Source organism: Belonocnema kinseyi, chromosome 2, assembly GCF_010883055.1.
Source record: "Belonocnema kinseyi isolate 2016_QV_RU_SX_M_011 chromosome 2, B_treatae_v1, whole genome shotgun sequence".
In the NCBI taxonomy this organism is placed as follows: domain Eukaryota; kingdom Metazoa; phylum Arthropoda; class Insecta; order Hymenoptera; family Cynipidae; genus Belonocnema; species Belonocnema kinseyi.
Window position 1 is genome coordinate 96,114,371 of NC_046658.1, and position 25,295 is coordinate 96,139,665.

The following is a 25,295-nucleotide window of genomic DNA, read 5'->3' on the forward strand; positions in this document are numbered from 1 at the left end:
CATGCTGAAAATTTCCATTTTTTCGTGATAGAAAAATAATTTTTTTTATTCAAATTTTAAGTATTCAATTTTTGTTTAATTTATCTTCTATCGTTAAAAATTGATGTATTTCATTTGAAAATTCGTCTTTGATAGACAATTATTCTTTCTGTTTAAAATATTATTTTCATAAAATTGAAATAAATTTACAATTCAAATTTTTTTTATTTTGAGTTTAAAAGTCTACATAAACTGAAAGAAGAAAATGCCTAATATGTCGAAAAATAAAGAAATGGAAGAGACATTTTTTTCCTAGCTAAAAACTATTTTTTTAAAGTAAAATTGTTAATATTCTATTTTTTGTTTCGAAAATCGGTCCTTTTTTTGTTAAAAATTGGTAATTTTCTGTTGATAATTCGTCTTTTTGATAGAGAATTCGTTTTCTTGGTTAAAATATTATTTTCATAAAATCAAAATAAATGAACCATTTTTAATTAAACAATTTTTTTTTGTGAATCTGCAGAGTGCAAAAATCTGCATAAACTGAAAGAGGAAAACCCCTAATATCTCAAAAAGTGAAAAAATGGAAAGTTATATAACCAGTTACCAGTACATGCGTGATATTGAAATTTTTGTTCTTTCTGAAAACTAATTTTTTAAGTTAAAACTTCAATATTTTATTGTTTGATTGAAAATCTATATTTTTTGTTGAAAATCCGTCTGTTTCGTAGACAATTATTCTTTTTATTTGAAATATTATTTTCGGCAAATCGAAATAAATTTACCATTTATTTTTATTTAAAAAAAGTGAATTTCTAAAGAATGCCAAAATCTGAATAAAGTTTGAATAGCTCCTAATATTTTTGGTAGCTGATTACGAATCTGAACTTGAAATTACGAAATTCAAAATGGCGGACTAAAATGCAAAAAGTCAAATTATTTGGATAAAATGAAATTTAAAAATGAATGAAAAGAAAAATAATCTTTAAAAAAGTAAGAATTTCGTTTATGTCAATTAAAAAAATGCATATCCCTATTTTCTATTTATAAAAAATATGTTTCATTGGTAAGACAATCCTCAATGTGTCATCTTCCGGCCTGCATAATTTGACATGAATTTGATCTGTATATATTGTTGATATTTCAAGTAGATTTGTAAGATGTAAATATTTTAGATAATAAGAAACTCCTGATATTGTAAAGATCTTCCACTCAGAATGAATTTTGCCCTGTAAATTTTGTTTCTTTTTATTTTCCAAGTGACAGAAAATTGGGAAAGCAAATAACAGGATGTTTTTTCAATTTTTTCAAAAAATTGATATGTTTTCAAGTTCAATGATCTTTGTAAAAAATAGTGAACTTGAGACTACTTTCGAATATTTATTATGTGATCGAACGTACAATTATTTTAGATTTTATAGCGCTTTGTACTTTACATTGATATAAATAATTCTACGAGTGTAAATAAGAAATAAATCGTGGTCGAAACTTAAAAGCGAATTAAGTACTTTTAAATGTAATTTTTATTTAGGCTATTTACAACACATACGTACAATACGTGACCTTTGCTTAAAAACTATTTTGCGCTCGACCGAAATTGCGCTCCCGCGCAATAGGCGAATTTTGCGAAAATTCAAATATAATAATAGAAAAAATGCTTTTTTTATACAAATTATTCAAAAAAAAGTTTATAGTTTATCCGTGAAGTAAAGTAAAAGTGGAAATCATTTAGTTTGAAATGAAACAATTTAATATTTTAACTACTGGTCAGTTTTTCTTGCGTAGTTCTGAAATTTATAAATATACATTTTTTTAATGAAAAAACGCGTTTAAAACTACAATTTTTGAAATATTTATATTTTTATGGCCAATGTTGGCGCAAAGTCTTTGATTTCGGCTTGGAAATTGAACCATTTTGTCGAAAATTCGTCTTTTTGGTTGAATTTCACTGTTTTTTTTTATTTATTTAAGGTTAATGTTTTTGGTTAAAAATTCAACTACTTGGTTAAATGTTGAAATAAATTTTAAACCTTCGTTTTCTGACTGGATATTTTTCTGTTTGGTTGGAAAATGAACTATTTTGTTAAAAATTGTTTTTTTTTGTTATTGAAAATTAATTTTTTTAAAATAAAAATTCAACTTTTATTTTGGTTAAAATCTGACTTTTTTCATTTAAAAACTGAAATAATTTGTTGGAAACTTCTTTTTTGGTTGAGTTCAACCTTTTTTTATTGAAAACTTAAATAATTTGTTAAAAATTAGTTTATTTCTTGAATTACTTTAATTGAAAATTTAAGTGCTTGGTTAAAAGTTGAACTAATTTTCAATATGTTTCTTTTATTAGTCGAACATCCATCTCTTTAATTAAAAATTTAACTATTTCGTCGTAATTCCTTTTTTTCATTCATTTTTTAAAATGAAAATTTAACAATTTAATTTTTGGCTGAGAATTGGTCTCTTTTCGTTATAAATTCTACTTTTTAGTTGAAAAATACTGTATTTTGTAAAAAAAAGTCGACCTTTTCGTTAAAAATTCAACTACTTGTGTTGAACCTTGAAGTATATTAAAAAATTTCTTATTGGTTTTTATTTTAATTTTAACTAATTTTTTGAAAACTCATATTTCGTGGTAAAATTAAATAGTATTTAATTTAAAATCATAATTTTGTTCAAATATCAACTATTACATTTTTCGTTGAGAATTTCAAATTTTTTATTTGAAAATGCAACTATTTGGCCGTGAGTTTAACTAGTTGTTAAACATTTATTTTTTGTTGAAAATTCATTTTTTTCTAACAAAAAATTTTTAATTCAGAATTTAACTATTTTATTTGTGTTTAAAAATTGGTCTTTTTTAATTAAAAATTCTACTATTTTGTGGAAAATTAGTTTTTTTCGCCTATAACAGAACACTTAATTTTTTAAATTAAAATGTTATTATTTTATTTTTTTAATTCAGCTTCTTTTTGGTAGACAGTTATTTCTCTTAGTTAAAAATTAATTTTATTGCTGGAAAAATTACTTCTTTGGTTAAATTTGAACTATTTTCTTGAAAAAGAGTTGGGGTTTTGCTTGAAAATTTACCTTTTTTAGTTGAAAATTATTCTTGTTTTAAAATTCCTCTTTTTGCTTCAAATTTAGCTGTTTTGTTAAAATTCCGATTTTTGGTAAACTAATTTTTTTAATTATCTGAAAATTAAAACATTCAATTTTTTGTTAAAAATTTATATTTTTTAGCTTAAGTTCCACTAAATGATTAAAAATCATTTTTTTGGTAGAACATTCTTCTTAATTGAAAATTCATTTTTGTTGAAAGCTCACTTCCTTGGTTTTAACGTTAACTATTTTCTTGAAAATAAGTTGCTTTTTTTTGCTTGAAAATTTATATTTTTCATTTGAATTTTCTTGTATATTGTTGAAAAGTCGTCTTTTTTATAGAAAATTTTTATTTTAAAATTCATGTTTTTTATTAAAAATTTATTTTTTTATTTAACTAAAAATTCAAATATAATATTTTTGGTTCAAAATTTATATTTCTCAGTTAAAAATTCAACTAAATGTTTAAAAATTCATATTTTTTTAGTAGAAAATTATTCTTGTTTGATCATTCAACTTTTTGGTTGAAAATTCATTTCTGTGGTTGAATATATAACTATTTTATTGAAAATGTTTTTTTGTTGAAAATCTATTTTTTTAACAAGCAGTGCAGCTATTCCACTTTTGGTTACAAATGTACCGTTTTTAGTAAAAAAATTATTTTCCTCCTTTAAAAAATCATCTTTTTAGTTTAAAACCAAACTCTTCTATTTTTTTAAAATTACATTTCTTAGTTAAAAAGTCCTTTCTTTAGTTGAAATTCTGACTGTTATGTTGAGAATTCTTTTTTTCTCGATTTAAAAAAAAAACATTAAAAATGTATTTTTTTGTAATTCAGAATTTGTCATTTTGGTTGAAAATTGACCGCTTTTTTAAATTCACCAGTTTTGGTATAAAATGTATCTTAACTGCATGTTAATTCAACAATTTGATCTGAAAAATAGGAAAAATTATAAAAACGCGTACTTCGAAATGTTCTTTCAATTTTCCCTTCATAATTCTAAGTTTCACTAATTTAAAAAATTCTGAAATACGCAAAATAACTGAAAATTAATTAAAATAATAACTTTTTATTTTCAAACTGAATGACTTACACTTTTACTTTGTTTAATTAATAAAATATCAACTTTAATTATTAATTTGTGCAAAAAAAAGGAATTTTTCATTAATCCAATTTGAATTTTCACGTAACTGGTAAACTTCCCTATTCTTAAACCTTTTTTTTTCTACTTTTCCGTGTGTTATTCATTTGCTCGGTTTAAGTTCGTTCTCTCATTTAAACACGCGAGCATCTGATATGTTACAAACTTTTTAGGAACATTTTCGCGAGCGATATTCTGAAAGGTCGTGGATAAACTACACTCCTGCAAAAAGAGAAAAATTCTTTGCAGAGTTAGGAGAAGTATTGGCCGATCTTTTTTATTTTACTGTGTTGATAAAAAAAATTTTCTTTCTTAAGGGTGTTGGTTAAATCCGACTCTCAATTATTTTTTTCATAGGTACGGCACTGACTCAATATATATTTTTTCCGAAGGATTTGCGAACGAAAGAACGAAAACTTGTCGAATATCCGGGGTTTTTCGAGATCTTCCGATCAATAAAATGTTGAATAGTCAAAAAAAATTATTGAGGAAATGATTATTTTCACGACAAATATGAATTTTGCGAAATATAGAAATCAGCGGGTAGTAAACGATTCTAACCTTTCAAATGCTGTCGTCTGCTACCCGCTGATTTCTATCTTTCGCAAAATTCATATTCGTCGTCAAAATAATCATTTCCTCAGCAAATGTTTTAATTTTTAAACATTTTATTTATCCGAGGATCTCGCAAAACCCCAGATATTGGACAAGTTTTCTTCCTTTCGTTCGCAAATCCTTCGGAAAAAATATATATTGAGTCAGTGCCGTACCTATGAAAAAAATAATTCGAAGTCGGATTTAACCAGCACCCTTAAAGAAGGTTTACCAAGTCTGCAAAGAAATTTTCGTCGTGCGCACAAAAGAATGCAGCTCTCTGCAGTTTTTTTTTCACTCTCGAGTCCTTATAATGAGTAGACAGTTATCGAAAAGTGACACCGATATAGACAATAGTCGATTGGACAGACTCCAAATATCACGACTGAACGACGCCAGAGAAAGTGGACGATTCGCGATTTAAAACTAAACTTAATAAATAAATTGAAATTGCAGAATTGTTGAACGTAAAATAAAAATATGTAAGTCAAAGTAGGCGCCGTGCGTCTACAAAAACAAGGTTTCGTAGCTTATTAAGTCTTTTAAAATAATAAAAATAATAATCAGCAAGTCTAACAATTAATTACATCATTTTTTAAATAATGATAATTAATAAAATAATTATTAAGATCATTTTTATTTGAGATCATGTATTTAATTAGATTAATAATAATTATATAAAATAACAAAATAATTAATTCACTTGATTTCAATTTGAATTTGTTTAAATTCTTTGATTTTGATCAAGTTAATTCTTCTTGGATTCAATTTCAATTTACTTAAAGTGAGTTGAATTTCGTGAAGATAAATTGAGATTATTTTCATACATTTTATTTAATATGCTCGAACTTCATACTCTTTTGCCTATTTCTATCTTCCGCCTTTTTTTTTAGAGGATACCTCTTTTTCCCTATTAAAAAAAAACTTTCTTTTTCTTCAACTGAATTAAAAGAACATTTGGTTGAAAAAATTATGAATATATTTTCGGTTTAGAATTAATTTTTAGTGGTTAAAAAATCTACTATTTAGTTGAACATTCGTATTTTTCAAATAAAGATTCTGCCTTTTCTATTAAAAATTATTTTTCGGCAGAAGTAATTTTTTGGCTTGAAAATTGAACTATTCAGTGGAAAATTAAATTTTTGTTAAATCATCTTTCTTTGGTCGAAAAATCAACTCTTTTCTTGAACATTCGTCTTTTTAACAGAAAATTCTCCTTTTTGTATTATAAATTCTTCTTTTGTGTCACAAGAAATTTTTTTAACTTGGAGATTCAACTGTTTTGTTAATATTTAATTCGATCTTTAAGTTGAAAATTTATCTTTCTTAGTTAAAAATTAACGTTTTTGTTGAATAATCAACTGCCTTCTAAAAAATTCGTGTTTTCGACTTGAAAATTCGTCTATTTTGTTGGAAATACACATGTTTTTGGTTGCAAATTTCTATTTTTTTTTTTTGAAAATTTTATTATTTTTTAGAAAATTAAACAGTTTGGTTGAAATTTTGTTTACTGAAAAATCTTTCCTTTTAGAACATTTGACTTTTTAGTTGAATTCAACCGTTTTTTATTCAAAATTATAATATCTGAATGAACTATCAACTATTAAATTGTCCTTTCAGAATACATTTTTTATTGAAAATTCTACTTGTTTCAAATTAATTTTTCGGTTGAAGATTTATTATTTAAATTTGGTCTCTTTGGCTAAACATCTAACTATTTTGTTGATGATTTTTTTATTTGCAGAATTAATTTTTCCTACTAAAAATGGTAATGTTTCATTTTTATACAAAAATTTTACTTTGTTCAAAAATGGTCTTTTTGGTTTAAAAATTTATGTATTTTGGTAGAAATTTCATCCTCTTTGGTTAAAAATACAACGTTGGTTGAAATTGAGTAGTTTGTGTTGGTGAAGAATTCAATTAATTTATTTTTGAAAATTCTTCTTTTTGTTTAAAACATTGACGATTACCGGCTACTTCATTGGAAGTTGAACTTCTTTATTAATTTTTTTTTTTAGTTGAACATTATTATTTCAGTTAAAAATGATGTTTTTTATCTGAAAATTTAACTAATCCATTTTGGGTTGCAAATTTATCTTTTTCATTCTAAAATTGTACTATTTTGTGGAAAATTTATCTCTTTGGTTGAAAACTTATCTTTTTGTTTGAAACCTTTACTATTTGGTAGAAAACTTATGTATTTCGTTAAAAAATAAACTATTTTCTGTCAGATTCGTGTATTTAACAAAGTAAGTATAATAATAATATATTTTATATAATAATTTTACTTTGTAATTTCGATTTTATTTTAAACTTATTTAATTTCTCTTTGATCTTAATTAAATTAATTCTCGCGGGATTAAATTTAAATTAAATAAATATTAATTAATTTACTTTTAATATAATTTAATAATAAAATGTAATTTTCATTTATATATTATTAATTTATTAAATAAATATAATTTAAATTGCCTTAAATTCATTTAGATGAACTTTTGATTAATTTTCCTTTGAATTTGATTGAATGTAGTTTAAATTTAATAAAATTAATTTTTCTTGATTTGAGTTTTGGTTGCACCTTCAAATGAAATAAATTATTTTTTTAAATTGTAATGTGTTAGATTTTAAATTATGTTCGAGTTTCTAAACGAAACAAAAAAATAAGAAAAAAAACTCCCCTCGGCTTGGACCCAAACCTTTGTTACGAAATTAAAAATTAATTTCTGCTAATTTCAGTTTTATGGTCACTTTAAATTCCCCAAAATTCAGTTAGGTTTGCTTGACTTTAATTCTGTTTTACTACGATATTATTTAAAGTCACTGAATGCAAAGAAATTAATTTGAATATGCTTTTATTTCAGTTCGACTTAATTAACTTGGAATTCAGTGGAATGAGTTTACTTAGAAGTCTATTGAATTATTATTAATTTTAATTCAGCCAACTCAGTGCACTTGAAATTAAAATAAGAATGATAAAATCTGAATATTTGATTATTTTGCGTTTAACAATTCAGTTTATTTTCGTTTAAGGAACTAAAACTTCGTCTTAAGATACTCTGGCGTCGCTCAAATTTCGAACGCAAAACACCGTCGTTCTCAAATTCTTAACAACAAAAGCACAGAAACAAATTGCCTAACAGTTTATTTAAAGGTATGCATACATTTTTAAAAGGACATTGAAAAATCGCATACGCTAGGATATCTGCTGATTATATACTATATACGTATCTATCTCCCCCATTTATTTACAACGCTTTTTTCTTACTCTCCTCTTATGTTTAATTTAACGACACTTTTCCGAAGATCGTTGTTAAGAAACTAATGTAAGAGCGTGCAACTGTATAGTACTTTCAGTTTGATTTTTGCATGTCCTGCAGAGGGTGAATTTCAAATACAATTTTATTTTTAATTACAATCACAATTTCATTCACAAAGATTAAAACTCAATTTTATCATTTATAGAGAATACACAAATTTTCAAAAATTCACACAAAATGAACTGAGGGTGAGAAATATTGCAGGTAATCGGTCAAATAGAATAAACGCGCGGTTGGATACACCAAATCGAAGTAATTTTTCCGCGAAGAGTCACAGATATAGCATGTGCGCGGAAAGTTCATCTCAATGTGGAGTACTGAGGTAAACTTTCCGTGGGCGGCCCTGTTACGTGCTGCCTCTAGCGGAGTCCGTCGGAGTAATATGTGATTCGCCACGGAAAGTTTACCTCTTAGTTTGCAGTAGCTTCGCGTTTACCCTGCTTGACCGATTTCTTGCAACATTTCGCACTCCAGTTTTTTTCTGTGCCTCTTATTATATTTCTTAATAAACATTGCAATAAATACAAGTTTAATTTAAAAAAAAAACACCCTCTACACAACTTATTATTGCGTGTTCGTTTTTCATACCCGGTTTGAAAATCTGAAAACTGATTTTATTTTCTCCTCAGGTAAAGAATGGGTATAAAATTGGGCTTATAAAAATTACCTGAGCTTATAAGATTTCTTTAGTCGATAGGAATATTTTAAGCTGATATAACTTTTATGGCCTCATTTTTATATAGAAATTATATATAGATCTTGCATAAAACAGTTTATTTTTTTCACCTGGGTCGAATCGAGCGTCTCTCATTGTCGTATTAATTATGTAAACTTTCTTGGACATGTAGACGCGTCTACTTAAATACAATATATAATGCTCTTACTTTTGTAAGAGCGATTTAACGAACGTTATTCATAAGAAAAATAGGCGATCTCAATGACATAGACTCGTGACGGTAAACACTAAAAAATTATCATTGGGACTAGATTTTGACTAGCGCGAAGCGCGTAGATTTCCTTTGTACTCGAAATAATATTGATTCTGACGAATTTTCTGTATTACACTCAGAAAAAAGATTCTTTGATTTAAAGAAAATTTCCTTGAATCAAAGAAAAATATTCATTGGTTTATAGTAAAAAATTTCTTTAATTTAAAGAAATTTTTTAGTTTAAAGAAACTGTGTTTCATTCCAATAATAATTTTTCTTTAATTGGAAATGATTTTCTTTATTTTTAAGTTATTTTTTTGCTTAATGAAAAAAATTATGTCAAAGAAACCGTTTCTTTAATTCGAGACAAATATTTATCTGAGTGTAGTCCACACTAATACTTCTCAATTCGTAGGCACTGACTGATCCTATTCAGTTTTTGTTTTAAAACTTTCTTTTTAATTTAAAGAAAACTTTTGAAATTCATTTTTAAAATCTTTGAGTAAAATAAAACTTGTTTGTTTTTACACTTTTTTGTCGTAAAATGAACCGATTTTAAGTTAAAAGGCTATTCATACATTTTTTAAACAAAATTTGTACTTTGTATAATTTAAAGTTGAAATATATATCCTTAAGAGAAAGAATAAATATTTGGATCGAAAGAAAACTTTTTTTTCATAAATGTTAATGTTGAGGAATGGCTATTTTAACAACAATTTATGAAGGGAAGTTACAGGGTGGCCGTTTTGATCGAAGACATAAATTCCCGATTTTTTCCCGGGTCTCAACAATTTTTTACTCTCATTGAAATTAGAAAATACGGAGTCCTAGAGCTGAAATATTTTAATTAGTTACATTACTCAAAACTTAAATGCAAGTTAAAGCAATAAAAGCGAAACTCTTTTGAATTTAAATCTTTAAAAATTGCAGCTTTAAAAATGGACAATTCAGAAATTTTATATTTAAACGCAATTTTAAATGAGACATTACAAATTGAACGATTAAGATGCGATTAAATTAGAAATTAAAATATTTTAATTTTAAATGACTTCAAAGCATTAATTTTTAAATTTTCATTTATCTATCGAAACTCATCACTTTAAATTACACAAATTATTATTTTTTCAATTAAATAATGAAAATTGTAACGTTCAAATATTATACTTGGAAATTATAAATTTTAACAGTGCAAGGTATTGTTTAGTTTTCTATATTTGATTTATAATAGCCTATTTTTAATAAACAGTTAAATACAGTTACATATCTACAAAATCTCTTGGTTTAAATTTAAAAATTCCAAATTGAATGTTTGAAAAATGGAATGTTAAAAAATTGAAAATAGTTTCTAAATTTTTAAACGGACGTTTAAATTTATTGCAATCGGGCGGATATTAATTAAACTATTAAGGCTTTGAAATTGAAACATTTCCATTTTTAAATTTAATACCTATTAATTATTGAAATTGGAAATATATTTTGAAAAACAATAATTTCTTTTTAATACTCGAACTACAGTCCAATTTATTGTTAAAATCAGTAATTAATTCATATTTACAGAGGATTAAATAAAAACTTTTTTATCCCAATTTATTTACTTGAAACGCTTTTAAATTTTTATCGTTCAATTATTCAAAATTGCAGTTTAAAATTCTCTAAATTCAAAATATAGACTTAAAAATGAAGAACTAAACTGGAAGATTCTGAAAGGAAATGATTGCAGAATTACGCATTGTAAACTGAATGATTTCATAATCAAGAGAGTGATTGGACCGATTTTTCTTATATTTTTTTAATTTCCTTTCAAAAAATAAATTCCCTGCCATTTCCCGGTTTTCCCTGGCCTCAAAAAATTTCCGATTTTTTCCGTTACAATTTACGTATTTTTTACCAGTAGTTTCTGAAAAATTTTCAAATATATCAATTTTGTTATAAAGAATAATTTGTTTACAACGCTAAATACTTGAAAGCGGTTCGTTCTACAAAAAAGTTTATAAACCAAAACCAGTTTTATTTGGCTCAAAAAAGATAAAAATGACTAAATATTGGTTAACCAAAAAACTGGCCAGGATTTCTTAAAATAACGAAGACATTCGTAATCAGGAAATTTTTTTCGACAGTTTAAAAAAAGTTTTATCGAGGATCTATCGGTGTATAAAGAAATATTAGCGACGTATGAAATATATTCATCAGAATCAATATTCTTTTTTCCAAAGGTTCTTTTTGAAGAAAAATTGCACAATTTTGTGCGAATAAATGCGTTCCTTCATTGCTGGTAATGCAGCGAAGTAGCTCATTCCTTTTTTATTTTTTGGCTATATTAGTCCAGTCAGATTGTACATTTAGGTGGAATTAACTGAAGATTTTAATTTTTTTAGCTGAAAAACTCTATTTTAGTGTGGAAAAAATATTCTGAATCTTCTAGAAACAGCTTTCATCGGGTAACGAAAATTTAAAAAAAATTTTGTATTCCCCTCCCGTACTTCCTCTATTTCCCCTCACCTCTTTTACTTCATCTGCATCACTTCAACCTTCGATTTTCCTCCCTTTCCTGCCTTCCCCAACATCTTCCTCTATTGCCCCCACCTCAGTGACCCAGCTAACATTCCCCTTCCCCTCACCTACACACCTGCACTACCTTACTAACGCTCCCCACACTACACGTCTTTACTTCCAATAATTTCCTCTCTCATAAGTTCTTCTTTCTTCCCTCTCCTCACTTGCCTTACTCTTATTTCTGCTACTTTCCCTCCTGGCATGTTTCCTAATTCTCCTCCTCTAATTTCTCTTCTTTCATTTCCCATACTTTCCCTTACCTCACTGCCTCTTCCTATCCCATTTCCCATACTTCCAATTCCCTTATTTCCCCAACTTCCTAGAACCTTATTTTCCCTCACTTCTACTACACGCCTCCCCTCATTTCCCCTACTCCCACCCTCCTCATTTCCCCTTGCTTCCCCTATTTAAACAAAAATGGCTCTATCTTTTTTAGTTTCTAAGTTTTAGTTTTCCAAAGGAATCCAATTTTTGGGCATATTTGGCTAAAAACAAATACTCTTCACATTTTGGTTTTCTAGAAACTTCAGATTAGTTTTTTCCACAGTAAAGTAGAGGCTTTGAGAATCGAAAATTGACCTCTAATCGTACATTTTGTATCAAGGGCGGATAGAAGGCGATTGACGGAAAGTAGCTTTTTCCGCTCGGAGACTTAAGAAGCGGGCGAAAAGTAGCTTTTTGCGTCTGGCATCGTCTCCGTGCGGAAAACATCCACTTTGTGCACACTTTACATTCATGAAGACATACTTTCGGTGCAGGTTGGACTTTGAAAAGTTAATTCCACATTGGTACCTTACTGATACCGTCTTCTGCAATTGCTTGGCGCAGAAAAATTAGGATTTCGTTTACATATCATGGCTGAGGTTTTCATGTCGGGTTTCGAAATCGACCATTTTGCTGGTCAAACCACTGACTCGACATGGCAGTCAGCAACTTATTTGTCGTACCGAACGAAAGAAACGAAGGTCCTTCTTCATCGTTCATCGGAGAACTCTTCGCGCCCTTCGTCGCCTAAAATTATGTTTGGTACTGCAACATCGGCGCAGCAAGGTTCGGATGATGAGCTGTATTCATTCTCAGGGCCGAGATGCTTTTGTTGTACCATTCATCTTCAGCTGACATCCCTAAAACAACAGCATACATTGATTATCTTCAAGGAAATAAGTTACAATATAATATATCAAGGAATCTGTATTATCATCAGAGAATAATAGAATTTCTTATCGTCTTGACAAACTAGATGGAACTATAAATTTAAAAAATTGTTAATTAAATTTTTTCTGAAGAAAGATCTCCTTTCTTTCTGCTGGGAATCGAATCACATAACTTCAGAATAGCGGTCAGGTGCTTTTGCGTTAATCTACTAGAGGGATCGAGAGATCAATCCTTTTTAAGAAATATGAGGTGTTGCAAATCAATTTTTTCAAGAAATCTGTATTATCATCAAAAAATGACAGAATTTCTTAACGTCTTCACAGACTAGATGGAGCAAAAGAAGATCAATGTTCAGAAAAAATTTAATTAAAAAAATATAATATATATTAATATTATAAAATAATACAACATAATGAAGCACTATATATCATAACCGAATTTCACAAACTTATATAAAAAATAATTTAAAATTTTAATTTCATTCTTCTGGAATAATTTGATTTCACCGGATAAAATTGTCACATGAGATCCTAACTTAACCTCTAAAATCAGTTTAACTTATAATTCATAATCTGTCTATTACTGCCTAAAATGTAACTAATTATAATTAATTATAATCTATGATGTTATCCTGAAATTATTATTAATTTTAAATGTTTGTTCTGCAATTTATAAATACACTCCAAGTCCCAACAGTTTTTGGGAGTTGCCTCGCACTGGCCTTGTTACTAAATCCGCACCATCAAAACGTAAACAGTCAGGGCTACCTACACCATTTCCAATCGGAATTCATAATATTGCGCAATATACTCGACTGAGTACTCGCGCACTGCGGCCATTCTGAAGCGGGAGTCGAAACTGCCACTCGCCCTGCCCCTGAGAAACTCCGTGGGTCAGCAGTTTTAGGAATTACAAAATCGGACGGGCTTCTATGGGACCTGGAGTGGTCCTATTTACCTTTTCTGAGGTTATGTTTTATGATTTCTACAATTTTCGGATTTGGAAACATTTCTACAACAATGAATATAAATCATTTATAATTTTATTTCAACTATCTTCACTTTCTGTGAAATATATTTCTGTTCTTTTATCATTCAATATGATTTTTCGTGTTTTTTTTTTTTTTTAATACACGAACTCTACTAGCTGTACAATTATATTTGTGAAATATTAGATTTTCCAACAATCTTTTGTGAATAATAACTCGAAGAGTATATAGATCTATATCGAAACGCATCGTTAAACAACATCAACAAATAAACGCATATACTGGTAGAAACCACCAATGGATATCTTTCTCTAAACAATATTTGTGTCAAAAAATCTCCAAAGCATTATTATCGCTTTGCTTCAATATCGATTGGGTAATTTGAAAAATTAGAAAAAAGAAATGTTGCCAAGTTCGCACTCATAATCAAGAATTTAGTTTCAGTTGAAGGGCAGTGACAAATAATGTCACATTTGTGTGCATAAAAGAACTAACAAAAATGTAAAGTTGGTAAAGTAAAATTTTATTATTACATTTATAGTACAAATAATTAATTTTTGAACAAGAAAAGATGAAATTTTTCAACAAAATAGTTACATTGTTAAGCTGATGAATCATTTAATAAAATAAATTCTCATAAAAAAGTGTAATAGTTCATATATTCACCAAAAAAATATTCTAAATTTCAATAAGATTCGTTAAATTAAAGCAAAAGAAAAAACAATTTAAAAAAAAATAGTTGCATTTTCAACAAAAAAATATTAATTCTCTACAAACATATTTGAATTTTCTAATATGAAAAACTTGTTTTTAACCAAAGAAGTAAGTTTTCAACTGAAAAAATGAATTTCCTAGCAAAAATGAAATACCTATATTTTTAATGAAATAAAACTCATTTTCCACAGAAAAACATACTCTCAAAGAAATTTGTTAAATTTGTAACCATAGAAATGAACTTTTAACTAAAGCATCTTCAATAAAAGAACGTTTTTGACCAAATAGTTAAATTTTTAATCCGGATGATGAATAGCTACAAAAAAGGCAATTATTCAGCAAAATCGATGAATTTTCAACTAAAGAAGATAAATTTTTTTTAAATAATACTTCTGACCAAATAATTAAATTTCAAACCAAACATAAATTTTCAACGAAAAATAATTTATAACTATCATAAAAAAAAATGTTCGACGAAAAGTGTAGTCGTTAAATTTTAGTACAAAAATTAATTTTCAATTTAAAAAGAAAACTAATTTCAAACTAAAAAAATGAAATTTTAACCAAAGAGGTTGGTTTTATACAAAAAAAAAAAATAATTTTTAAGAAATAACATGCATTTTATACCAAGAATTTAAATTTTCAATGGAATTTTCAACCTAATAGATGCATTTTCATCCGGATAGTTGGATTTTTCACAATGCAGGTTAATTTTCTACCAAGAAAAGACAAATTTTTACCAAAATAGATCAATTTTCAAATAAAACAATAAATTTTCAATAAAAAAAAGAATAATTAAATTTTCATTTAGATAAATAAGTTTTTACCTATATAAAATTAATTTTCAACTAAATGGTTCAATTTGTACTAAAAATTTCGAGAGAAAATTTAGTTAAGTATTAGTATAAAAACTTAATTTTCAATAAGAAAACTAATTTTTAAAAACAAAAAAAAATACATTTTCAACCAAAAAGGTTCATTTCTTACCCTAAAAATAATAATTCTTAACAAAATACATGAAGTTCAAACTAAAATTTGAATTTTTAATGAAATATTCAATCTAATAATTGAATTTTTAATACAAAGGTAAATTAATCACCAAAAAGATTAATACTTTACCACGAAAGACAATGTTTCAACAAAATACAAAATTGTTGAAACAAATAGTTACATTTTTAAATAAAAAAGATTGCTTTTTAACAATCCAAGCAAGAAATCGTAAAATTTTCATCAAAAAATTTCATTTTCATCCAAAAACAAATAATTAATTAATGAAAAATGTGAACAGAACAATTAAATTTTGAATTAAAAAAATGTGTTCCGTTAAAATGATGAACCATCAACCGAAAACATTCATTTTGAACAAATTAGTTCCACTATAAACTAAGCAGATTTCCAAGAATATTTATCTATTTCAAAGGATTGCAAAGTATTTTTAAAAAATTAAAATTTTTTCATTGAAATTCAGATTTTACGGAATTTCCAGAAATTTTATTGAATTTCAGAGAATCTCAAGGGATTAAAACAATTTTAAAAGATTTTCAAAGTTCCAATTATTTCACGGAATTTCAAAGGATTTTAAGAGGTTTCAAAAGATTCCAGTGTTACATGACTTTATAAAAAATCAGAAGATTCAACGGAATTTCAAAGGATTTTCTTTTACTATGAAAGATTTCAAGGGATTCCGAAGAAATTGAATGGCTTTTAAATTATTTTAATTTATTGTAAGGGATTTAAAAAGATTTGAAAATATACACACGGATTTCAAAGATTTCAATCAGTTCTGAAGGAAGCTCACAGATTTGAAGAAATTTTATAAGATTTCAAAATATTTTACGAAAATTCAAGTATTTTAACCGATTTTAAAGACTTTAAGTATTTTCACAATTTTTAAATCATTTTAAGAGATGCTAAAAATGTCCAATTAATTCACGGTATTCGTCTTTTTTGGTTTAAAAAATCATCAGTTTGGCTAAAAAAAATTTCTCTCTAGACTGAATATTCTTTCTTGCTTAAAAACTATTCTCTTCTGTTGAGTGTTTGTCTTTTTAGTTTGAAAATTCATTGATTTTAGAGCAAACTTAATATTTTTTGGTTAAATATGCAACTGTTTGACTAAATAGTACTATGTTTTGGTTAATAATTTAACTATTTTATTAAAAATTCTTTTTTTTTGGATCAATTAAACTGCTGTTAATTTACAATTTAAATATTTTTAAAAAGAATCATCAACTATTACAATTCGCCGTTGAGAAATAAGTTTTTGTTTGAAAATTCAACTACTTGGCCAAAAGTTGTTTAATTGGCCATCTTCGACCTCTAAGAGAGGATGTTTCATGTCTTGTGATTATGAGATCAACTTATTTCCCATATTTTATTCGAATAAAAAAATTAAATAATAATGGCCTCACACGATGAGACCATAGGATTAAATAAAAATTCCGGAAGTAAATTTCAGAATCTTGCTAAACATCCGATTCGAAGGAGGTTCCTATGGTGACCTCATATTATCGAATAAGTTCGTAAAAGAAGAACCGGAAACTTAGCGAATCTGTGAACCTTCTGGGTACGAAAACCGTTTGCTTCAAGACGCTCCATTTCCGCTCAAGCACCGTCTTACATCATTTCCGGCGCAAGATGGAATATCGCTTCTAAATCAAATCAAGACTATTCGCGAATTGCCTATCGACTGCGCGTCTCTTCACTGATATCAGCTTTTATCAACGATTTACCGTCGATTAATCTTCTCATATCTCCCAGGTGGATTACTAAATTCAATTTTTCTCTTTTATTGTGTTCTGATCTTCTTTTATAAAATCTGCTTTCATTCCTAAATTCAATTTTCATACTCTGTTAAAGCCAAGTTTAATTTACTATTTTATATTTGCTCTCTCAGTCTCAGAATACTCCGAAAGAAAGTGTGAATATGATTAATTTTTATTAAAATATTTTAATTTTCTATTTTGACAGGGTTTCTAGAGGTCATGAAAAGGCGGGGAATTTAAACTGATCAGGCAAAGTCAAGAAATTTAAGACTGGCCACGTAAAGTCAAGAAATGTCTGAGAAACTCGCACTGAGTCAAGCAATTTTTGATAAACCGAAGTTAAAGTTAATTTTATTATTTTCTTGACAACTCTACAATTTTGTTAAAAAGTCATTCTTTTTGGTTGAAAATTTAACTGCTTGGTTGAGAATTCGTCTTTTTGATTAAAATCTCATTGCATCTTTTTTGGTTGAAAATCACAACTGCATGGTTAAAAATTAATCTGTTTTGGTTGATGATTCAAGTATTTTTTTGAAAATTTGTATTTTTTGGTTCAATTTAACTGTTCTTAGTTTCAAATTTGAATGCTTTTTTGTTAAAATATCAGCCATTATATTTTTGACTAAAAATTCAACCACTTCGTTAAAAGTGAAACTACGTTATTAAGAATTCATTTTGTTTTATTGATAATTCATAATTTTAGTTTAAAACCCATGTTTTTATTAAAAATTTAACTAATTTTTTCAACATTATTTTTTTAAATGAATTTTTTCAACTGAAAATTTACCTAATCCATGTTCGGTTGAAAATTTATCTTCTTTGTTTATAATTATCAGTTTGGTTAAAAATTTAACTGTTTATTTGAAAATTTATTTGATGTAGTTGAAAAGTTATTTGCTAATTTTTTTAAAGTTTAATATTCATCTAATATACGTGAAAATTCAACTGTTTTATGAAAAGTCGTCTTTTTTGGTAGAAAAGTAATACCATGAGAGAAAATATCATCTTTCTGGTTGAAAATTAATTTCTTTAGTTGAAAATTGAAATATATTTTTTTGTTGAGGATTTAAGTATTTTGGTAGAAATTCGTCCTTTTTATTCAATTCAACTATTTTTGGTTTAAAATTTAAATCGTTCATAAAGAACACATCTTGAAAAACTTTTTTCTTTCTTCAGTATTTATCTATTTTCTTGATATTTTTTTTTTTACTGAAAATTTAACTATTGAACTTTAAATTGAAAATTTATCTGGTCTTTGTGAAAATTCAACTGTTTTGTTAATAATTGGTTCTTTTTTTTAACATTTATTTTTGTAACTGGTATATCTTTTAGTATAAAATACAAATAATTTGATGAAAATTCGTCTTTTTTGGTAGAAAACTAATCTTATTAATTTAGAAGTAATTTCCTTAGCTTCAAATTGAAATATTTTTTTGAAAATTAATTTTCTTTTTGGTTGACTTTTATTTCTTTCGGAATTCATATATTTTGATGAAAATTTGTCTCTTTTGGTAGATAATTTATCTTTTGGGTTATAAATTCAACGATGTGATTAAAATTTTGTTATTGTGGTTAAAGATTCATCACTCTAATTAAAAATACATTTTTTTAAACTGAAAATTGAATTATTCCATTTTTTTGTGGCAAATTTATCTTTTTCCCTTGAAATGTAATCTTTCTGTATAAAAATTCGCCAGTTTGGTTGAACCTTTAACTGTTTCGTAAACAATTAATTTTATTTGGATGCAAATGCATTTTTTCCGAAAATTTAACTAATCTATTATTTGTTAAAAATTAATTACTTTCATTGAATATTCGTTTTTTTATTGTTGAAAATTTATTTTTCTAACTGAATATTTAACTATGCTATTCTTGGTTCAAAATTGATCCTTTTTAGTTTAAAATACATGTATTTGTTACAAATTTGTTTTTATCGTAGATAAATTTATCTTTTAGGTTGAAAATTCAACTATTTTGCTGAGATTTTATATTTTTTCGGTTAAAGATTTATCACTTTAGTTTAAAATTCATTTATTTAACTAAAAATTGAATAGTTCAATTTTGGTGTGAAAAGTTGATCATTTTTCTTCAAATTTTTTATCTTATTCGAAAATTCGTCCACTTGGTTGAAAGTTTAACTGTTTCGTTAAAATTTTTTTTTTTTGTACTAAAAATCTAACTGATCTATTTTTTGTTAAGAATTCATTTTTTTTGTTGAGTATTCGATTTTTCTTGTTGTTAAAATTCTATTTTTCCAACTGAATATTTATCTATTCTTTTTTTTTGGCTGAACAGCTATCTTTTTTATTTTAAAATTCATCCATTTTGTTGAAAATTACTGTTTTTAATCGCAAATTAATTGTTTAAACTGAATATGTAACTCTTTTAGTTTTGCTTGAAAATTCATACATTTAGTTGGTCATTTATTTATTAAATTTATTTCTTGGTTTAATGTCACTCTCTATGATTAAAAAATTAAAATATTTTTTGTTGGAAATATAAATTATCATAACAAATTTTTGTTTAAAGATTTATCGTTTTAAGTTACTTGAATTTTTTGAAATAAATTTAGAAACAAATTTTTTTACATTTATATAACTAATCTCTTAGGTGTAAGGTTGTTTTGATACCGAAAAGAAAATTTTATAACTGTAATTGAAAATTAAAAATTGGTCGGGGAAAAGTCATTGAATTTCATAGATAGGATTTAGTAGTAATTTTATTTATGTAACACATATATAATTTTTTTACTCACCCATTGCATCTTGTCGCATGCCAGTAACTGCCGACATGTTCGATGCTGAATGCGACATGGAAAACGGTTGAGTCATACTAGGATACGATGTCGTTCCCATCTGCAACAAAAATGATTAATTCATCAATTAACAATTATAAAGAAAAATAAATTAAGCTTTTAAATTACCTCATTTTAACCAAAAGCGTAGACTTTGCTTTTGTGATTGTTCAAAAAGAGTGTAACATATAGAAAAAGTATTCCTGTGTATCCAAATGATTGTTTTAAATCGCCAAGAATAAACCACAGTTAATTCGCATTTTAAATCATACATATTATAATAAAATGTATACTTCTACTTCACATTATATTTTAAAATCGCTTAAAGTTTTCTGTTGAGTTTTCCGAGAAGGGGTGGGGCAGCAATCTCAAGATGGGTCCATGAAGTGAAGAAAATCGTACAAAAAAATTTTTTTTCCAGCATAAGGGTCTAAATAATAATATTTTATTTTTTTCTTATCTTTTCATTACTAAATCAAATAAAGACAGCAGGAGGGTTCGAAAAAAATGATCCTGATTCTTTTTCTTTTTTAACCAATTATGTGGGAAAAACCCTAAAATATCAATCTTAATTTTTTATCTAAATTCTCTATGCGAAGAGTTTTAATTTGAGCCATTCCCGAAGAAAATTGGACTAAAAAAAGCTTCTAGCACTGGGGCCTAAATAACCAAATTGTCTAAATTTGTCCAGTTTTTTGTTGTTCCGTTACAATTGCTACAAAAAAACAATAACATATAAAATTATATTTTTGACTTCGTTTCTACATGCTAAGAGTTTCAATTTGAGTCCTTGTCGAAGACAATTTGACTGAAAAAAAGTTTCAATAGCAAAGAAGCCTGAGAAACCAAATTTTCCTAATTTAACGTATTTTTCTTATTTTTTATAACTGCTATTAAAAGAGAAAACTACAACATACAATTTTTCTCAACTCTACATATCCAAAGCTTCAATTTTAGCTTTCCCCATGAAAAAAATCAAACTAAAAGAAAATCTTGCAGCATAAGGCTATAAAAATAAAATTTTCCCGATTGTTCTTATCTGCCTTATTTTTTTAACTACTGATATAAAAATAATTAAACAGTAACGTAGAAAACTTTATTTTTCACCTCAATAGTAACAAGTTCAATTTGAGTCACCTTGAAAGAAAACGGGACTCAAAGAACCTTCTATAGCATAGGGGCCTAAGTAACCAAATTTTCCCAAATCGTCGTATTTAAAATTTTTTTCCAATTGCTATATAAAACTATTACAGAAAATTTTATTTGTTACTTCAATTTCACATGCCAAAAGTTTCAATTTAAGCCTTGTCGAAGAAAATTGGGCCAAAAAAAGCTTTTAGCACACGGGCCAAAATAACCAAATTTGTATAATTTGGCATATTTTTAGAATTTTTTTACAACTGCTATAAACAAAATTTATCGAATTAAATTAATTAAAACTTTTCCTTTTCATAACAAAATATAGATAATCTTACGTTTAAATAAATTTTATTAATAGAATATGAGATAAATTGATTTTTTTTTAAATTTTGTAAGTTACTATAGTGTCTGTAGCGAATAAGTGACTCTGTCTCAGTAAAGCGAATTTATACCCTGCGGTAGCTTTGGGGATAATCTGGTTCGATTCTCTGTGTTTTCGAATTTTCTGCGAATGCATTTTTCTAGTTTTGTATTTAATATGTTAGCATACTTCAAGAACCATCTGTACGTTTCATAATTAAAACTGTTCTAATTTCTGATATTTTCAGCATTAAACTTTTTCTCCAAAGTTTGGTCTGTACAATTTTGTGTATAGAAATTGCATAGGCTCTGAAAGAAAATGCAATTTAATTTAGTATTTATTTATTATTTACTTATGCATAGTTTCCAATTGAGAAAAAGGCAATTCAATTTAAAACATACGTGTTCTGTAATAATAAAAAAAAATCAAAACCGCCGCCTGATGTAAATAAGACAATGAAAATATCTCAGAGAAGTAAGCTTCTCCCCTCCAAACAATTTTCTAAAGAATGTCTTAATTTTGAAGGATAGATGAGATAACGACAAGGTTACGTGTGATGCTTAAATATCTTGTGGAAGATTCGTTAGTTAAACCACGATATAGAATTCCTTCGCCAATCACCTTCTTCCATGTGGTAAAAATTAGGGTCGTTGGTACACTGATCATTATTTTAACAGTTTTCTATTATTTTATCAGTATATATACAATCAGATGTTTATCTAAAAACCTAGGAAATTTGCTAAATAAATGTCATTAACTCTTAGCTGCCACACTTGGGTCACATTAACCCCGGCCTACTTCTTTAAAGTTCCTGAATTTAAGAAACCCATATTTATAGCGACATTTTCCGATTTCCAGTTTTTCTTAAATAACCTAAATCACTTATCAAAGTAACCTCTGAAGATCCTCCCAACAAATTTTCAAATGAAAATATTTATTAACTTTTTTGTAATAATCATTTTTCTCGCTGGGTCAAACTGACCCAAGTGTGGCAGCTATGTGATTCCAGGGAAGTGTGGCAGCTAAGGGTAAATATTCTTAGAAATGGTCAAAAATTGGGGAAATCTCCCTACAGTGGATAATTCGAGACCATAGAACCAAAGGTTTGCAAGTCCGGAACCCGGACCTGTATTTTTGGGTCCGGATCTAGCTGTTTGCCTTAAGAGGTATGATCCGAAAATTTCGGAAACTTTTCAACTTGTAATTGAAGCATCGGCAGAGATAACGCTGTATCATCAAATTTACTTCTATTAAAAAATGTGCTCAATGTATGATGAGCGATTCCCACCCAAGGATTTTTCTACTTTGTTTGAACTTGGATTTCAGTGAAACAAGTTGTTGTAGATAAGACCACACCTTTGTCAAGGCTTTAATTTTTATAATTTCATCGCATAATTCCTCAAACTGAGGACTGCTATATTACTAAAGAAATGATTTTAAAAACTATATAATGTTAGAAAAATAAATTCTCAACAAAAAAAAAGACAACAATATTTTTAAAAAATACTTAAATATTCTGTTAAACCAATGATTTTTTAACTAAAATGATAAATTTTTAGCATGCAGCATCTCAATATAAATTTAAAATATTTCAGGGTGCCTTGAAAACAAAAACAAACTGATCATTTTTCGGTTAAGAAACATTTTTACAGAAAATTAAAATTTGATAATAGAAGCATTAACAATTAAACAATTCCAAATTTTGCTAAAATTAAAAATATTTGTTAATTAGGCCCTTGTCACTAAGTGATTTTAAATTAATTACACAGCAACACAAAAAAAAGTGTGCGGATCTGGTAACAAGACACACGTATTCCTATGGATTTTGGGGCGCTGAACTCAAATTCGGTATCAAAAATCACCCATCACGTCACGGTTGAGCCATAACCTCAAAAAATGACGAAAAATCATGCACTGAGGCAAATAAATTTCAAAATAATGCCAGTGATGCAAATTTTCACTTCAAAACATGTCGACAACTGTGAAGGATCAACCCTTGCCTGATATTAACTTATTTAACATAACTTTACCCAACAGAACCTGACCTCACCTAACCTGAATTAACAGAAATGTATTGAACTATACGTAAAGCTCTGAAAGCATATTTTCCCAGTAGCAAATGTGTGCTACATCGAATGGGTCAACTCGAGCCTAACCTAGAAATAAATCTAACCTAGCCTAACCTAACCTAACCTAACCTCACGAAACACAATTAAACTGATTGTGTTGTACCGTTGTGTTTACGGTGCCGTTTAAATCACCTTGGGCTTAACCTGCAAAGAGGTCAAACCTATCCTAACCTAAAAAAACCTGACCTAACCTAACCTAACTTAACTTCGCGTAACACAATTAAACTCATTGTGTTGTCCCGTTGTGTTTGCGGTACCGTTTCATTCAGCTTCGGCTTAACCTACATAGAGGTTTAACCTATCCTAACCTAACAAAACCTGACCTAACCTAACGTAGCCTAATGAAATTCAACCACACGTGTAGCTATGTAAGCGTACGGTTCTCAGTCTTAAATGTGTGCTATATTTAATAGGTTAACTCGATCTTAACCTACAAATGAATTAACTTAACAGAACCTACCGAAATTTTGCTTAACGCAACACAACTTAACTTAAGTGTTCCCGTTGTTACACAATAAAATTCATTTCATTGTACTACAGGTGGTTAAAAATTTAGACGCACATTACTCATTTGAAGAAACTTAGAACTACAAGTAGAATTGACCCCATTTTAATTAACCTGACAATGTTTGTATTAATTAAAATGTAGAACTGTAACTTAAACATGCAAATGAATAAGAGTTTTATTTAAAATTTTTTCTCTCTGCTTTTCTTAAACTTAAAGGATATACTTATACAATCTTTCGTGTTTACATTTTATCTTGCTTTTTATCGTAATTAAATTGATTTATAGACCTACTTCAGTCTATTTTCTGCCTGCTAGAACGTATCCTTTTTTCTTCGAAGGAACGATGCAAAGGGTTAAGCTTACGTTTAAGGCCTACATTCGTTTCCCTTTTCAACATCTAGCAAAAATCAGCCATCATGAGCTCGTCCCATCTACCCTGATATCGTTGTTCCATCACTTTCATGTCTTCATGCAAACATTCCCTTTGTTCTTCGCTGAAATCACCAACATTTTCGGAAACTTATCCAGATGGGAATCTAGAAAGTGAAGTTTTAAATTCATTAAGCAGCCTAACTTTTTGCAGTTTCTTATCATTTTCGAAACAATATTCTCGTAGTCTGGACTTTTTTTGTTACCGAGGGTATTTGCGTTTACTGCTTTAAAATTTTCCCAAGCGTCCATTTCAATTTTCGTCATGTGGCTCACGAAATTAGTATCTCTTGTCAATATTCGAATCTGTGGTCCATCAAAGACTCCTTCTTTCAATTTAGCGTCTGAAACATTAGGGAATTTAAGGGATATATACTTATAGCATTATCCATCTTTGTCTAACGCATTGACAAATTGCTTCATGAGACCAAGCTTTATGTGGAGGGGTGGTAGTAAAATTTTTTCAGGATCAACGAGGCTTTGGTTGATGATATTATGAGAACCAGATTTGAATGAATCTCTTAAAGGCCAATGTTTTTTGCTGTAATGATTGGCTCGATCTCTGTTATTCCACAGGCATATAAAGCATGGCTCTCTCGCGAAACCCGATTGTTGGCCTAATATCATTGTTATGATTTTGAGATCACCACATATTTTCCATTTGTGATTCGTGTAATTAACTTTTTCAAGAAGCATTTTAAC

At 27.5% G+C, this 25,295-nt stretch overlaps 1 protein-coding gene and 1 long non-coding RNA gene across 2 annotated transcripts in view; one reads left to right on the plus strand and one right to left on the minus strand.

The window, feature by feature from the left end:
* Positions 1-12,608: 12,608 nt before the first annotated feature.
* Positions 12,609-25,295, minus strand: part of LOC117168002 (homeobox protein prophet of Pit-1-like) — a 155,804-nt gene continuing 143,117 nt past the window's right edge. The window contains exons 5-6 of the mRNA XM_033353312.1: positions 19,988-20,087; positions 12,609-12,734 (exon numbers count right to left, since the gene is read on the minus strand). Of these exons, the coding sequence (XP_033209203.1) occupies positions 12,628-12,734; positions 19,988-20,087 (207 nt within the window). The 3' untranslated portion in view covers positions 12,609-12,627. The remainder of the gene's footprint in view (positions 12,735-19,987; positions 20,088-25,295) is intronic.
* Positions 14,220-17,601, plus strand: LOC117168003. Its single transcript, XR_004466449.1, has 3 exons — positions 14,220-14,263; positions 16,926-17,227; positions 17,438-17,601. It is a non-coding gene; the product is annotated as an uncharacterized LOC117168003 (long non-coding RNA).